Source organism: Amphiprion ocellaris, chromosome 6, assembly GCF_022539595.1.
Source record: "Amphiprion ocellaris isolate individual 3 ecotype Okinawa chromosome 6, ASM2253959v1, whole genome shotgun sequence".
Taxonomy (NCBI): Eukaryota; Metazoa; Chordata; class Actinopteri; family Pomacentridae; genus Amphiprion; species Amphiprion ocellaris.
This window is the reverse complement of record NC_072771.1, coordinates 21,632,943-21,651,706: the sequence shown is the minus strand read 5'-3', so window position 1 is coordinate 21,651,706 and position 18,764 is coordinate 21,632,943. Positions and strand designations below refer to the sequence as shown.

Below are 18,764 nucleotides of genomic sequence, written 5' to 3'. Positions count from 1 at the left end.
TCTTCTAAATTTGTTGTGAGGAGGCTGAAGTAGAGCTAAATTTTAACAGTTGAGCGACTTTTTTTTCCCACTTTGCTTGTTATGAAGAAAAGCCCTTTTATTTTTCAGTAGTCACAGTTACAAGTTACATACCAATTCACTTTATGCTGCTCAAATCAGCTCATAAAGTTAAGCTACTGTATCTGTTTCAGAAGCGGCCGACGGTAAAATCTACCAAATAACTCAGTGGACTGTTTTTCACCTTAGCTGTGATTGGGGGGAAGAGAAAGAAAAAAAAATCCCAAAGTGCATGCTGCCCTGCACATAACTGGCAAATCAGGTGTGTATTTTTGTATGTGTGTGTGTCCCTTCAGGGCTGCAGGATTTGAATTCTCAGGGGACATGTTTTGTTTCAACTTTCAGGCCCACTCAGCCCATCTCTACAAAGCAACACGGACAAGTGAAAAAAAAAGTTTGGGGGGAAAAAAAGAAAGGGGAGGAGAGGTAAAAGACAGTGCTAACGAAAGTGACAAAGACAGTCTTCCTCCCTTCAGTTATCATCCTCTGCTCCTTCATATTTGCTCGTCTCCTGTGCCGTGGGGCAGGGAGAAAAGAGAGAGGCCCAAAAAAGGTTCTGTGAACCCCCTGTACTCAAAGGAAGGAGAGAGTGAGGGAGGGGAAACTACAGAAGGCCAACTGAAATTAATGGTAATATATAACAATCTGAAATTAACTTCTCATTGCCACCAGCCATGATTTAAAACAGCTTTTTAACGAGTGGAAAGATGAGTCAGAAAAGAAAGAGAAAGAGAGAGGGTTGAGGCCATATTACAAATTGGACAGGCTGGGGGAAGCTACAAGTTAATTTGCCCCATCATGTAAAAACTTTGCAGTTCTCAAGGCATACTCACTTAAATTATTATTTTTATGCCCAAAGTAATCAAGACAGAAGACTGAAAGATAAAAAATAATACTAATGCAGGATATAAGAAAATACAAAGCAATTCAATTAGTTGATTTAATAGGCATTTTAAAGGGGAAAAAATGAATTTAAATTGTATCCTAATGTTCTGTTGGACTAGATTTAATAGCAAAAACATAGATTGTCAAAAGGCAAAACAAAAAAAAAAAGTTTAAACTTTTGGTTGTATTTTAGCCAGCAACCATGGAAATCTTTCCAAAAATTAATGAGATTCTACACATTGGTTTTAGAAAAGTATTAAATTAAAAATGATAATAATACTACTAATAATAATAATAATATACTAATAATAGGCGACACTACATATTTTAAATACAACATAAGAACACTCGCATGTAGAATCAGTTACTTTTGTTGTTCTTCTACTATTCTTTACAAGTTATTCAGAGTCTAGTTTAATGAATTATGTGCTCCACAACCACAGCATTACACTTTAGTATTTAATAATAAAATTACACAACAATGATTCCCTTCATAAATTAAACGTAAAATTTACAAAAAAAACAAAAAATGTACACCGGTTAAAGTTCTTTTCAAGTGATATTGTTGATTAAAAACAAAGCCTGAGAGGAGGATGAGGTGCGCACACACACACACACACACACACACACACACACACACACACACACACACACACACACACACACACACACACACACACACACACACACACACACACACAAACACACACAAATGGCGCACACACATGCACACACAATTCAGTATAAAGCATATTATTAATCTTATGAAAAAAGCAATTAAATCAAAGTGGTATAGAGCCTCAAGCTATGAGGACTGTCAATTCTGCTGGAAATGCCACAGAAGATTACAGTTGGGTTTGTGGATTCCATGAACCCTTTTTTGATTAGGGAGTCAATTATTTCTTATTACTGAAGATGCTATTTCGGAAAAAGACCTTGTCAGTCAATCATGCAAAAAGTCCTCGAAAAGCGTGAATAAACCGCTAAAGAGAGAGGTGGAGGCGGGGTGGGGGGTGGCACTGACCCTTTTCCCTACCCAAACTCCTACTTGTAGTGAAATTACCTTTTAACTATTACACCTCTGTCAGGTCTTTGTCAGCGTATGGTAATTAGGGCCTTCAGTGAAGCGCATTTGAAAAGAAAATATATTTATTAGTTTATCTCAGAGAAAGGCATTTACCCAGAGCTGAAGGTAAGTTTGAATCTGGTGATTATCTTGTCATTTTCAAACAGTTTTTTCTAAGAGTGTGTGCATGTGTGCGATAGTAGGTGTTTGTGTGAGTGTGTGCGTGCCAGTGTTGAGTGAACTGTCGCAGATGATGCCAGGTAGTGTGCTGCCGTGTCTGCATGTGTGTGTGTTTGGATGGACAGACACATGTGCATTCATACACACACACACACACACACACACACACACACACATATATGTATATAATATATATTTATACAAATGTGTGCCTGTGTGTGTGTGTGTGTACTTTGGCTGCATTCAGCACACTGATAGGCGAGCACAGCACATTTCTCCCGTCCTCTTTGTTCTGTGTTGGGTTTGACACCTCTAAACAATAACAGCGCTTCACTTCGCCCAGCCCCAACCCACCACCATCCACACGCTGCATGGACGGGAGCTGCCAATTAGCACTATCAAACACCCCTCATCAGCTGTCTGCTTACCATATAAAACACAACAAATCAATAATTCAGAGTTTCCTTCAAAAACAATCACATTCATCAGCAGACTTAAGGATACATGAGGGAAGGGAGCATTTATCACTAATTGCACAGTATGGCTTGTATGTATAGGAAAGACGTACAAAAAAAAAAAAAACTACTGGTGTGGCCACATGAGGTGGAGTGACAAGCTCCCAACCAGCAGAGTAGAAACAAAGATCTGAGTCCTCTCTGTCTCTGTCTCCTTTCCAACTCTGGTGTCTAGAATTGATTTTGGGGCCGGGTCCTTCTTGACCCGACCCGAATGCAATCGAGGTCCCTTGTCTAAATTGCCAGGCTTTTGGATAAACAGGGCAGTTGCTCTCATGCATTATCCTTTTTCCATATACATAAAAACTCTCCTCTTTTTTCAGTTCACTACCTTTGTCTAATGCTGTGTTTGCCGGCCAATGGGCAGCCAGATGATACGGTGCGACCCAGGGGACAGAGGCCGACATGGAGAGAGAGACATGGAGAGGGGGGCCTGTCATGGACAGAGGGTCTCTGAGGGCCGGAGGTGAGCAGAGGTGACTGGGAGATGACTGTCGCTCTTCTCGGTGGTCCAAGACCTTTTCATTAACCCACACCCCTGGGCTTGCCAAACAGAAACAGGGGGTGAAAGTGAGGACAGGGGGATCCGGATGGGTGCCGAGCACTAGCCCTGATGACCACCAGAGACCTGCATTCTGCCTGCCTTCCTGTCTGTCTGAATGCAGATCTGTGTCATCCATTACAGACAAGGGACTGCTTTTTAACGAAATGCAAACACAAACAGGAGCACATGCATGAGCACACAGACAAAGGCAAAACACGCACATACAAAAAATACATATGCATCAAAGCCTGCTAAGGGAAAGAGAGGGGTAACAAAGGACAGGCAGTGCCCCCTAGTGTTTTCATCAAAGAGAACTCAGACCAAATCAACTAACCATCACCCCAAGTGAAGACACAAAAACAGTTGGGAAAGGAGAGCAAAGGGAAAAGGGAGAGGTGGAGGGAGGTGAGAGGTGAAGAGGCTTAATTCATGAGAGAAATGGCTTCACATGTGGACGGCACAGGCAGGGAGGTGGTTGAGGAAGGTGGAGGGGGCAAGACACTGGAGACAGGAAGGATGGATGAAGAAGGGATGCAAATTAACAAGCGAGTTTCAGTGATGGGGGGTGTATTGTACATGTTAGTTGGTTGATGGTGAGGAGTTAAAAGTTGTGTGAGACCACCAAGATATTTTCAGTGTTCAAGGCCGCGGAAGCGAGAAAGTGAGAGGAGGAGAAAGGGAGGAAGAGAGGCAGGCAGGCCATGCATGAAAGCCAATGTCAGAAGAGTCCAGAGGAATCGCTGAGTGTGAAGCCATCTAATAGGAAAGCAGAATATATATGAGACAGGGACACACACGCCGACTGTGAATTACAAAGCCCCCCGATGTGGCCTCGTAACTGATCTGAACATGAACTACAAACTAATGACTAACATGATGGGGTTAAAATGAAAATCTACTATTCTGTGGCTTTAGCTTTTTGGAGTAAATGCAAACTCATGCTGATATACCATAACCTGGATGACTGAGAATCTTCACACACCTAACATAAAAACATTTGTATTTAAACACGAATGTGTAAAAAAAAAACCAAAAATCTGCATGTGTGTCTTTTTTGTTTGTTTGTGGATTTTTATTTATTTTTTTTTTACTCGGACAGCACATCCAGTTTCAAATTCCCACCATGAAACAAGGCCTACCCTTCAGTGAGTTCCACATTCAGCTCCGAGTCGGCTAACACATCAAAGGCTGCTCTACACCAGGAGTCTCTCGCTCGCTCTCCTTCTCCCTTCCTTTCTCTGCCTTCCTTTGGTCTTTCATAACCCCATCGTATTTCACAGCACATAAAGCCTTAAAATGGCACATAAAACAGTTCATCTCTTTTCACAGTCAGCTTTCCAGGCTTAAAAAATTAAATATGTTTTACTGCAGGTACATAACTAAAACACACCCCTGGAAAAAAATTGCCATAAAGGATTCAAAGTAGGCTTTCCATAAGTATTGGAGGCTACAGAATCGGGAATAGATCAAATGGATAGCCAAAATGGGGTATGCAAAGCTTAAAGTGCAGAAAAGACAGAAAAACTTCAGGACTGCATGATTTTCCTTTTTCCATCACTCCCATCATTGTGTTTTCTGTTTAAACACTTCAGATAGGTGAAGAAAACAAACCACACAGTCTGCAGGTTATGCACTGATACTGAAAAAATTCTTTATAAAGTGTAAAAAAAAAAAGTGCTGTGACCCTGGAACTGAGCAAAGCGAAAACACCACAGAATACCAACACTGCATTCACTGAACTTTAAAAGCAGCAAAAGACAGAGCGGGTGATAGGGATGGGCGTGGATGAAGATGTAGAGTTTGGATGAAAAAAACAGAAAGTATAGGAGAAGATGGGAGACACGGAGGCAGTGGAGGGAGAAAGGTTTTAAACTTCAACCCTAAAGTCACTGAGTTCACTGACATTTGCACCAGGATCCGCCTAGCTGTGCCTCACAGCTTTTCAAAAATAACACTTTCTCTCCTTTCAGTTCCTAAGACTTATTCTTCCTTCTACTTTTGCCACAGAATAAGACCATTCACCGTCTTGAGGGCAGAGAAAAACACACACACACACACAGAAAAGCGAACTGGATTCAAAGTGTTGAATTCGATTGATGCAAGACAATCTGCAGCCCTGTGCGTTCTCAGGATTCCTCTCCTATATTGTATGCATTCTAATGGCAGAATTAACAAGGGGGGAGGATAAAAAAAAAAAAAGACAAGTGACAAGTGATTCATTTGAGCTGTCAACATGTCATCTTCAACACATTCAAACCTCGTGTCAAGCACTTGTATTCCCTCTATGGTGAAGGTGACCTAGGTCGTAACCAGCTGACACACACAGACACAGCAGGTGAAAGCTGGAAACACCACAGTGGGAACAGAGAATGTGAGATGATGAAAGGCAAGCTTGAGCAAAAGGAATAACGGGATAAACAAAACAAACACCAAAAAAAATCTTCTCGGAAAAACACTTGGGGATACTTCTTCAAGTTGCATTTTCAGGTAAGAATAAAATAAGCTTTTCGCAGATCATTCATGTGGCATTTTAGATGATATGGAGACAACAATTCCAGTTTCATACAAAATAAACAGCACCGTAGAGGTTAATTTGTAATACTGCAAGTAAGAATTGTGAGAAGGATGAATCATTGAGAAAATGGGTGGTTTTGGACTGAGATCTTTGTCGAAAAAGACAAATATAAAAAAGGTGTGTAGGAGAGGGAAAGTGGGGTCAGTCTCAAGTGAAGGATCGCAATTGTTGGCAAAGACTGCAGCAGCAAGTTCGATGTGAAGTTGAGGTTAAGAGAGGGAAGGGAAGAGAAAGCGACTGAATCAGAAGCAAAGGGGAAGAGCAAAGAGTAGGCGAAAGACCATACGTTCCAGGGCACAAGATAAAAAGAAGAAAAAGAGAAGAGGAAAGTTTACAGATAAGTGGTAAGAGAGAGCCGAGAGTAGAGGGGTGACCAAAGAAGCTCACAGAAGTGTGAGAGTCACAGAAAAAAAAAAAGCAACGGGGAGTGGTTTGATACTTTTAAAAACAGGAGCAAGAGGCAAAGGAAGAAGGATTACGTGAAGGCGAGTTTGGTTGCGAATTAAGAGGAACGGTAAAAGGAAACAAATGGCAGAGAGGAGCGAAAAAGTGGACAGCAGTGCCCAACGAGCATTAATGAGTGAGTGAAAGAACGAGAGAGGTCTGAAGTAGAAGAGGGAGAAGGGAGCAAGACCTTGCCGCTAAGGCAACGAGCCGAGAGGAACGAGAAAGGCAGACAAAGCCGCATACTGCTTTCACAAAGCAGAACAAAGAGAAGAGGTGCATCATGGGAGTCTGAGCCTTGCGCCGCCACTGACGCCATGCTGGATAAACACACAATGGCACATATGCGCAAATCAAAACGCAAACACAGGAGCCTCAATTTAATACTGAAAGATACAATTAGATGATAAGACCTTTGTCTGAGTTATTGTGAATAGAAATTTACTGCAATGAATTCTTTAGGAAAAACAGCTGTGCTTCTTCAACCTCACTACAAGTCAAGACTATGCAAAACTGCAATGATTTTCTGAATTCACATCTATGGTCACTACTGCATTATAAGCATACAATACCCTACACATAGTATACAATTAGGGTCTGTCAGTCATAAAAATGGTTTAAAAATCCAAACAGAAAACTGCGATTAAAATTGATTCTCGAAGAGCATAAAAACACGCTGCTAAAACATGATGCACACCAGGGAAAGTCCAAGCAAAGCAAGACAGCATCCTCTCTGACCAAGTGCATAGGTGAAGAGAAGGAAGACTATTCAAGCATCGGGAAGGCAGACAGTGTTGGTAAGAGAGGGGAAACAAGAAAGAAAAGGAAAAAAATAAAGTAAAAGACAGCACAGAGGAGAGCTTTCTCTGCAGCACACTGATACAAGCAGACCAGGGTTGAAGCAGAGGGTGAGGATGAACAAGAAGGCAGGAGGGCTACTCAGTTTCAGCAGTCATTCAGGTTTGAGTGAAAATGGTAACATCTGTCAGTGTGCTGAATTTTGTATATGATATTGTAAACCCAATTATTTACATATATGGATGTGTGTATTATCTCAGGTAAAAGTAGTGTACATCATTTTATTGCATTTACTTACTCAATCAACTTAATCAAGCAGGCTGAAAAACTGATGACAAAGGGGTGGCATGGTGAAACTGGTCTCTACAGGCTCACTATCAAAATTCAAAGAAAAAATATGCAAAATTATTAAGATATTGGCTCTAAAGTTTTCCATGTATCCACTATGACTCCTACTTGCCCCTCTTTTTCCTCTCTTTTCTCTCTCTCTGTCAGCCTCTCTCCCTTCCTCCGGCAGGTCTGATATGCCAGAGCTGCAGCTGAACTCTGAGTAGCACTGTCTCCGGGAAAAAACAAAGTGATCAATGTGAGAAGGCACGGGGCGCTCATGGACAGGCCAATCAATGGTGGAAAGAACCTTGCCCAGGGCCTTATGCAAATGGAAGCACGTCCTGTAACCTCGGGAGTGAACATGCGCACTAGATCAATGGGACAAGGGTAGAACCTTACAGCAAGATCAGCCTCAGCCAGTAAATATGTAATGATGAATCCCTTAAGATTTAACTGAACTCAAATGAACTTCAACTAGCTCTGCGTCTTATATCATAAAGTAGTGGTAAATAAGACCCTGTGTTGAAGAGGTGGGGTGTGGGTTGGGTGGGGCAGGACAAGAGACATTAAAAAGAGCTGTTGCACAATGATGCACTGAGGACAGATGGATTTTGCACTTCCTTTTCAGTAGGGAGAAAAAAAACAGGAAGACAAAAAGGTGAGAGGAGACTTATGAATAGTCACCTCAACAATACTTGTTTGAGATGTAATGATTTTCAATTACATTACCATGGCAACATCTTTGTGTTTTGAAAAACGAAGGAGAGGAGTGGGTAACCGTGACGACCCGGTGAAAGCTTGCTCGGCCATTTAGTACCATGGATGGTCAGACCAAGGACTAAATAAGACAAACTATCTAAAACGAATAGCTGACATTTAGTAACGCCTTCATATACTGGAGACTGAAATTGGTATCAATCAAAGGCTTTCACAGACCAATTAGAAGCAGCATCTTCATTATATACAAGGTAACTGTAGCGATGGGAAGATGGATAACTTTGCTGTCTGTATGCAGAACGTGTGTAGGAAAATGGCATACTGCAACTTAGTGAACTGTTAATGAAAAAAGGCAGAGCTTTATACTCAAACTATTACTACAACTGATAGAAGATGGAAAACGAGACATAGAGAAGAAAGAAAGAGATACTTTAAATGACATAAAAGACATAAAGAGAGAAAGAAGGGGTCTTGAACTGATGATGGAAACTGCAATGTATGTAGGAAGTGAAGTCCTGAAGAGCATCGACTGTTCCTGCATCTTAGCTTGAGGTGAGAGCAACAGCTCTCTGTCTGCCTCTGGGCGGCTGAATGCGCTGTAGGAGAATTTGATCAAAACAAGACACATATCCCCAAGATTTTAAAAAGTTTGAAAATAACAGTGATGCCTTGAAATTGCCCTTGGTTGTTGGCTATGTCTCAGACAACTTTTATACTGTAACGATGGACGAGAAGCTAGGGAAACCAGAAAAAAAAAAAAACTGTACTGAGGCATACTGGTGTCTACCTATCTATACCTGCAGTACTCCTGAAGCAAAGTTCAGGGAAACAGCTGTTAAAACGCTGAACGCATCACTTTCCTCAGAGCCTCTCTTGACAATCTGCCTTTTCGGCATTGTAACAGTCTTCCAAGACAATTTGTGTTAATCCACTAACTCTGTACAGGAAATTACTAAAAAAGAGGGGAAAATACAACTGATCAAAATCCCTTTGCTGTCGACAGTATAAGTGATATGTGGTAATAGAAAGATATAAGGACTTACATGCATTGGTACAACACAGAGACTAAATGTGCCTCATGTATTATATAAAAACACTCCTGAAATCTAGTTCTTTCATTGATAAGATCACAACTTCTGATTAGTAAGCTTGGTAGCTAGCTGACTACCTAGTTGTTGCTACTTAGTGATACACGAGAAACTGTCTGACAAGAAAATAAAATCAGAGGACTAGCAGATGCTAGCAGCAAAGAGGACACATGATAAAGAAGGATACCTCAGTGGACAAATAGGATTCACTCTGTATTTTGGCAGAGCAAAGTGGATTCTTGCCAGCTCTAGCAACTGTAATGCTTTTCCCCTTCAATTTACCACGACAGCACAAAATAATCACACTAAAATGAGGAATGCAGTATATGTAAGACATAGAGGCAGATGTAAAAAATACAAATAAACCAAAAACATCACCAGATGGTGCTTATATTCAGAGATCTTGATTGTTTTGCAAATGCACAAAAATAAAATAAGACAGAATTAATAACGAAGGCAACTGAAAAATGTAGCAAACAACACAAAATCCATTTCCCTAAATTTGCAAGGAATAGCAGTAGAGAGACATGAGGTGAGCAAAGTATTTTCAACCCTTCAGTCCTCTCTGACACCACAAATGCAATCTAGAAACCAAAGATGCTCCTGAAACATAGAGAGAAACACCAACAAAGGTGAGAATAATGGCAAAGTATTGAAGGGAATACTTCACAAAGCCTATTGTGCGAGTATCCTTTTCAGGCAGCAAACCCGCTGTAATTTGGTCTGCGTCATCTGCCTCTAGTCACAATGCAGCACTACAGCTTTGAAATGGATGGCAAATGAAGGCCATTTGTACATAATCACAGCAGATAGAAGAATTCAGGAGCCCTACAATGTGTCGTTGAGGTGGAAAGAAAGACCTTGGTCTATCTGTGGCAGCGAGCGCAGCTAAGGTTTGGCAAGGGAGGTCTTTTTTTTTCCAGAAACAAGCAAATCAATTCAAATCAAATCAGCTTGCTAGCCATGACATTTAAACAGTTCAATTTACATCCTTATGTTAAGAGGAGAGGCGCTCTCTAAGATCCTATTCATTCACAAAGAAATTAGACAGCTATATTTCAGCCGCTTAATAGAGCAAATATGCTGTAGCTGTACGGAGGAAGAAACCATGTCTTTTCATGGTGTACAAAGGGCCAGGCATTGTCTGTCATTACGAGCAGAGCACAAAAACACAGACACAGATAATATACATAATATAGACAGGACTAGAAAAAAAAAAACACCACGCATGATATGCATGCATTACCACATAAGTGCACACGCAAGTCCGTACCAAAATGTGTGCACACATGCAAATCCACATACACACTTTGTCAGTGGCGATGGTGTATGTCCTGAGGGCTGCTGCCCTGCTGCGCAGGCTGGCAGGCACTTTTGTCATGGTGGTCCTTTTGTTTCACATCAAACAAAACGCCACAGCTTTGCATACGGCTCCACTAATTTCTGCTAGTGTGCCCCAGCCATTTATCATCGCCTCTCACCCTCTCCTCCTCTCCTCCCCTAACGTGGCTCAGATAGCTGCTCTCCACACCAAGCTGTTCAGCTCAGGACGATACAGGCTTCTCCAGGCTAGGGCTGACACACACAAACGCGTGCATATGCATACATGCATGCACACAAACACTCCACAGACCCATACAATATGCACGCACCCATTTGCAGACATACACGCGCACATGAGCACACGCAGACAGACATGCACGCAGGAAACCGCATTACAACTACACCGCTTGCAAGCCCGCCAGCTATGGAGAACCTTGAGATAAAAACAAACCTTCTCTTCATCCCCTCCAGAAGCAATAGACAGGCTAGCACTCTGAGTTTCGAAGGCGGGCAAGACAGGCATACAACATTAGATGAGGGGATTTTCACAGCATTCGTATGGACGACTTCATTTGTCAACACATTGAAGTGATTTTTGTGTGTGTGATGATGAACTCAGGTGAAAGCTGCACTGGTCCTTAAAGAATATTTCTGATAAATATAAACGAGGGACTTAGTTTGATGCAGTGTAAAAGAATAATGAGCTTATTTGCTGTCTGACTAGGATTTAGATACTGTAAGAAGATCAATATCAATTCTGAATCGGTGCTAAGAGGAACACACAAACACCGGAAGGAGGGTGAAAATGGTTGACTTCTGACTGCAATAAAACATCCAATACCTTCAAATTTGTGTCATTTGTGTTGTGTTTGCCAACAAGGTAATCACCAATCCATTCAAGAATCATTTGAACTTTGCTATGAGTTAAGAAAGTGCGGAAAGCAAGAATATTTAACCCTAACCCTATAATCATAAAGTGGCTGTATGCAGGCACTTCACAAAGCAACTCGTTACTAAACAGCTACAATGTATAAGCTAACACCAACCAACTTAAGCACTTTAAACCACAATGTCTACTTTTTTTCTCAAATTCTGTATTCTTTATGCCAATCAAGAAAAATAAAATAAAAGACAGCAAGAAAGGAGTAAACATTAATAATATAAAAGATCATTCCCTAAATCACATATGTTGAAAATAAACCTAAAGCTATGATAAATAAAGATCAGGCACAGTAAAAACAAATCACTGAATATAATGCTTTCTACTATTCATGGAAAGGGGAATCCAAAAATCTGTCATATTTGTCTCTAAACCTGGAACTAATCAGAAAGTTTGAGGATTTAGAAACAATTCAAAAACAACATTTTACATAAATATTTCAGGTTCAGCACTATTTTTTAGATCAATAATTAACTTCAAGCAAGTTTGTGGCACTATGTTAACTCCTTTGAACAAAATGTCAGATTTCCTTGAGATGTGTATCTGCCACTGAAGCACACATTCAGATGACACTGAGTTGGATTTAATCTGCTAATCAGAGGCTTGTTTGAACAAATTAATTTAGAGCCATTTTTCATCCAATATAAATATGGTTGTGCCTCAATTTTCCAACTGAACATTGCCTATACAGTAGCGCTGTAAACGTGAGAAACATGGCAACAGAACTAACTTAATGTGGCAAAGGCCAAACTGTCATCATTACATCATGAGTAGAGTTTCCAAGTGGGCAGTGCATCGTGCTCAAATGCCAGGCTCAGACTAAAGGAGTTTCAAAATCGGGTTGCATCATACACGAGGAGAATCTTCACAGGTTTTTGTTTTAATCTCAGACATGCACACACTACAAGACTGGAAAATAATGATAAATGACACACTAGAGAATATTATTACGATCATCATGCCAGAGAGAGCAGTCAGGGAGCAGTGTGCCGCCTCACGTACTCTCATGGTGAAACAGATATAAACAAAATGGAGACTATGGTGCACAGCTTGATGTAACACTAATGACATATTACTGTGAGAACAACAAAAAACAAAAGCAGAGGGAAAAATGAGTCTGGATGAGTAAATGGTTGGGAAAATGCAGTCAATACAGGTTGTGATTTCTTCAGCGAGAACTGTAGGTGGGATTTTAACTATCAGTTTTAATATCTCGAGCTAACATTAGCCTCAAGGGCTGGAATATTTAGCACTAACTGGCAATAGTGTGTGCTGCTGAATGTGTTTCCGTGATAATCATAACCATCCTGGTTTTAACTTCTAAATACCAAACATGTTTAATATTATCGATGCTGCCCCTACAAATCTAAAAAGAAGTTTGAGAGGGTTAAGACTGCATCTATAAACCCCTCATATCACCAAATAATCTGGGCTGAACATCAGTTCAGACCAAGATCCCAGATAAGATTTTTCCTCTGATTATCAGCATGGGTGAAATAGAGGTAAATCGGCCTCAAAGTCCTGCTGTCTGAGCCCTGCATAAAATAATTTGCATAAACTGCATCAGTTGTTTTCAAGGCAGCCCAAAAGTGACCACACGATAAAAAGACGTCAAGTTTTGTTTACTGACAGATGGAAAAGCAGCTTCATCACAGACATACAATTTGCTAAATAAAGAACATAGGACTGCAATCAGCAAAAGTACTTTCAAAAGAAGGCTGTCTAGTAGTGCTCTCAGAGGACAAGTAGCATTGAAGTAATCTAAACCACTTCTCAGAAGGGGAAACCAGGCCAAAGGCAGTTGATGGGCTAAGATACCAATGTATGTAAGGAGTTGGCCAGGAGAGAGAATGGTACACAGTATATAGAGCCCCAATAAAACATCTTGTATGGGTGGTGTTTTACCATGTTGACTACCTGGCCCGAAACAGCTCCACCCTGAACAAGGAAAGGTAGGACTCCATTCTTCAGAGACATTTATGGGGCACAAGACTGAAAATCTCAAACAATCCTGACATTGCAAAAAATGTCTTTGGAAGATTGCCATATGAAGCTGAAACAATATAGGTATGATTTTTGCAAAAAAGTCCACAAGCTGAAGTGCATGCTGTCATCAAAGCAAAAAGGAGGTGTAACAAATACTAAGATTCTGAAATTCATGTATGTAATCTATATGAGATTCGGCTTTTCAATCATTGTGAAGCTGATACTGTCATCTATCATTTGTAATAATTCAAAACTAATGTAATATACAAGTATCTTTACAAGTGATCTCAGAAATTTGGATACCACTGTATGTACATCTCTGTGATTTTACAGAGACATGCTGTAAAGTGAGTGAAAATTGGAAACAGTAATGTTTGCCCAGCGCCATGTGTTCACTGGGCTGTTACCATGCCAGTCATGGAGCTATACAGACCACTGCCAGACCCAGAGTCCTGCACAGGGGGCATAGTTGGCAGTAACCCTGGCCTGAGGGTCACCACAAGTGGGAGAGAGGAAATTAGGAGGATGAAGGAAATGAGGACAGGAAACAGGACATAATGCAGAGTGGATTTTGGGATGCCACATTTTGTGCTGAAAGGGCTCAGTACATATAGTAATAAAGATAACAGAAGAGAAGTGAGAACCCTGATGACTGACTATGCAAACAAAGCAAAAACAAAACAGCTGCAATGCACAGGGAAATCACAATGAGCTTGTTTGGAAAACTCTATGTGGTTAATAAATAGGAAATCTTAACGAGACACAGACAATACAAGTACAACTACTTTTATCACTTGTACTTCAACTTGTAAATGTGATTAAGTGCACATAGTGCACACAATGGCATATAAATGAAGTCCACAAGGACTGAAGAAAACCTCCATATCTATCCGACTCACCAGTATCTCTTCCCACATCTGACACCTTGCCACATCACACATACACTATACACACACATAAAACCAAAGATGGTAGAGAGAAGACGAGGTATATTCATTACAGATTGAAGCAGATGGCACTATACAGAAAGTGTACAGAAAGATATTCTGCAAGCATGTACTGTATGTATGTGGTGTGCTCACAGAGGGCACTTAAAATCTGCAACCATGTTTTTGAGGGGCTGTTGTGGCGGCTGGCTGGTTGTCTGGTTGGCACCCACACATTTGTGTACTGGGAGACAGATGCATTCTTACATAAGACCTTATATAATGCTGCCCTGTCCTATCCAATAAGAGTGCTCCTTTTTCACTCTGTGAGCGGGGAGGTTAGTGCGGGTTAGACAACCCTTCCTCAACACAACCACCACTGCTTACACTTATATGTCCACCCCCCTAACTCCTGGCAATGAAGAAAGATGAAAAGACTAGCTGAGCAGAGGGAGAGATGGATTTGGCCCCCCATTCTTTATGGCTCGATCCCCTTGGTCCCCTCCTCTCTCTCTGGTTTGTTGTGAGATTTTGTCCTTAGGTGAAGAAAGGATAATGTGAACCTGGAACCTAAACAAGCACCGCCTTTTAATGCATGCGAGTGTTTTGTACATGTGATGGAGAAACACTGAGAGAAAGCTAGTCCACAGCTGGGTGGAAACTCCTTACACTTTGAAAGGGCCATAGGAATATTAGGTTAAAAACAAAGTAGGACAATTGAGGGAACATGATCCATGTTCCTTTAAAACTTTACAGTTGAGAGAGACCAGAAGAAGGAGCAAGTAGGAACGGGCTGGCCAAGCATGAAAGCAGATGTCAGAGGAGACTAGAGAGAGATAGAGGAAAGAAGAACATGGAACAGAGATGGATGGATGGATTCTGTGATCGCTTAAAAATGATATACAGTGGCAAAGGGTGAAAAGGGTGGGGGTGAAGTGGTGAAAGAGCGAACAGCATCCCCCTGCAGCATAAGCCTCTCTTTCTCTCTTGCGCTCTCATTCAAAGGCAGTTAGTTACTCTTTGATGTATCTATAATTAGTCAGTACACACTGTGAAGTGTTTTAAAAGAATCAAATTGCATTGAAACACTTGAGTGCTCTAAACAGGGGCTAACATACTCCGCAGCAAGGGGAGCGAGCAGGAAAAATTAATGGCGGGCCTTTTTGATGTGCTTGATCAGAAATGTATTTATTAACTGCAAAGGGGAGTAGTAATTAACCCACAGACAGCTTGTTTTCTCTGGGTCTTCTCAATGTGTCAAATGGTTCATCCCGCAAGGCTCCACTCTGCACTCGCCAGCTCATGCACACACACACACCTCCCATCCCATCCCACTGGACCACTTTCTCCTCAATTAAGTAGAGTGTGTGCACGTGTATGAATGTGTGTGTGGTTTTATGTATCTCCGCATGTGCATGCTTATGGCTAAGGATTGCATAAATACAGCAATAACAAGAAAGAAATGCAAAGTGGCTGCTTTAAATCCCATGTGTAATTTTAGATGTTCTTCCTGTAAAGTATGTGTCTATAAGTTTGTGTGCATTTAGAAAATATCCAAACAGCCTATATTACAATACTGTATATATATATAATGTTCCTAAAACCTAGAGTGCAAAAAGGCAGAAAAAACTAAAGATTTTGTGCAGAATTGGCACAACTGACTTAACCACATCTAGAGACTTCTCTCTTTCCACTAAGTTTTTGATAGACATAGGTGGGAAATTGAGGAAAGTCAATAAAATCCATAAATGTGTAAATGTGTTTGTATTAGTGTCAGGCTGGAAGAGATGAAGGAGTTTTGACACTGATAGTCAACAGAAGCTGGTATGGCCTCAAGGGAAACCTGACAAGGACACATTTGAACACCCTGTCACCAAAAGCGAACACAGGGATCTTTCAAGTCTCTGTTTTGATTTTATTTTACCCATATTGCATCTGTTATGAGCTATGCATTTATATATGCACATACTGTATGCGCGTTTGTAAGAGGGTTTTCACATGATGAGGACATCACATAAAAGAAAGCAGTAAGAACCTCACCGAGGCCTTTACAGAGAGGAGAGAGAGAGAGAGAAAGCAAGAGAGAGAGTCTGACTGAAGGAAACACAGAGAGACAGAAAGATACAAATAGAGAGAATAGCTAGTCTTCGTCACACAGTGAGAAAGCCCAGGAGATTGTGAAGCTGTCACGGACAAAACACTGCATGAATATTTAGCAGCCAAATTAAAATTACAAAATACAAAACAAAAAAAATAGGTGAAAGAAAAAGAAGGAAAATAAAATACCCCTGAAAACACCAGTGGGACAAGTGCCCACCTTTAATCCCTCACTAGCTGCATCCTCATTGTGCCCCCTCCTTCCTTCTTACCTTCCCAAGAAAAGAGGTGAGATATGTCCTAAATAATATGGAATGTAGATAGAGGCCCTCCACATCAAGAAACTAGCAGACTTACAATGTAGCCCAGGTCTCTGATCATAGAGAGGCTTGCAAACAAACCTACACAATGTATTGGGTAGCAGAGCTTACTGCAGCGCATTCCTTCACGGTTACAGTATTTAAAATGCTATGATGCTATTGCAACTAACATAGTAGACTAACAGTAGGTCTGGCACTGAGCGAAGCAAGCTGCAGATTGGGATTGCTGAGATTTCAGAAAACAAGAGGGTTTTTTTTCTTTTTCGCATTATATCATGTGTAATCAAGTTCTTTGTGCGCTCAGCAAACAGTACGGTTATGGGTATCATGATCTTCAGATTAAAACATTCTATTAAATTACACTATACAATAAAAACAAACCAACAAACAAACAAAAAAAGAACAACACAAAGCCACAGTGAGATTTTAACACTACTGAAGCACATTATCAACACAGTACATAGCTTTCCACTGCCTTGTATATAACTATTACATTTGATTGTATGATAAATCAAGTGGCAAGTATGAAGGTAGCAGGGTGCAAACATAAACATGCCCACTACCTGCTATATCTCTTAAATACTATACTGTCCTGGTAAGGATAAGTCACCACAATGGCAATGGCTATCTGCAGACATAAGCACTATTATTACAGTAGGTAACTCTTATTAAAACTCTACGAGAAGAGTTGGAGATGATCAATATGTGATGCACACTCCCACAAGACATCACAGCAAACCAAAGACTAGAAAATAAAACATTAACCTCAGAGGCCTTCATATAACCCACAAAAGACACACTGTAGGCCCATTTAGCTGAAGGGTAGGGTTATAAAGCCAACAAGCTGGCCAAACTTTTATTTTCACCCTCCCCAGTGCACCATTAATTCTGTCAAGTCCACTTCCCTCCCACCATCTTTCGACCTATCCACCGTCTCTCTTAAGGCTGAGAGATCTGCATGCTCTGCAGCAAATCCGGTTCAACAGCAACACTGTTGTACTGCCATTCCTTCATTTTTTAACCAATCCTCTTCTTTCCCCTCTTTTCCTGTTGTTCTTGATGTGCAGAGGAGGCACATAGTGCCCAAGGACAAGGATGAACCAGATTGTTTACAGAGGCAGCACTTTCTCAAAGAAAGCAAATGCATTTTATTTTTAATCGTTCCACGATGTTTCACACACTATCACTCTGTTGTCTGTATTCCTGAGGTGGCCCATGCTAGTACTGCTCCTCATGTTTCTATTTATGTGTGTGTGTTTGAGAATATGTTGTTCTTCTACATCCTAATGTGCCTGTGTGCATACATAGGTGTTCTGTTGCAACCTGGAGTTCTTGTTTGCATATGAGTTAGAAAATGCAGATTTTTCAACATGTATGATAGTGACCACTCTGACAAGAGTGTATTGTGTGTCTCAAAGCCTCTTTATACTGGTGGGAGGTAGGAAAGGCTAGCGGAAAACTAAAACACTCACCAGCTCAACGAATGACAGCCCTCCATAGCTGTGGGCCACGATGAAGACATTTTTGGCTGCGGCTTTGGACACAAAGTGGTCCCACACGTACTGCACGTGTTCCTCAGAGGAGCCGTTTTCCTGCAACACAAAAAATAAACTCTAATGTCATATCCATAACAAAGAAGACTCAAAGAAATCCTACATGCTTGAAGGCTGCCGACATACTCAGTTGTGCAGCTACAAAACATTTAAGATGTGTCCAGCCAATGAGAGTGAAGCATCAATAGAGTTTAATAACTCTATTGATGCTTTAATGCTGCAGCATCAAAACCTGCACCCTAGGGCCAGCCAAAAAGAGAGAAATACAAAAAAGTGGTGGTAGCCTGAGGTGATTTCTACAAAGAGCCACACTTCAGCAGATCAATAAGTCTTGCATATTGCAAATGCTCTAAATGTAAAACTCAATAGGCAGGATGACGTAACATTTAAATCTTAATTTGTACCCCGTTGCTGAATCGA

The 18,764-nt window shown here is 40.9% G+C and overlaps 1 protein-coding gene across 1 annotated transcript in view; it reads right to left on the bottom strand.

Moving 5' to 3' along the window:
- fam172a (family with sequence similarity 172 member A) overlaps positions 1-18,764 on the bottom strand; it is a 157,844-nt gene that overhangs the window by 65,979 nt on the left and 73,101 nt on the right. Inside the window, exon 8 of the mRNA XM_023273696.3 lies at positions 18,264-18,383. Coding sequence (XP_023129464.1) covers positions 18,264-18,383 — 120 coding nt within the window. The remainder of the gene's footprint in view (positions 1-18,263; positions 18,384-18,764) is intronic.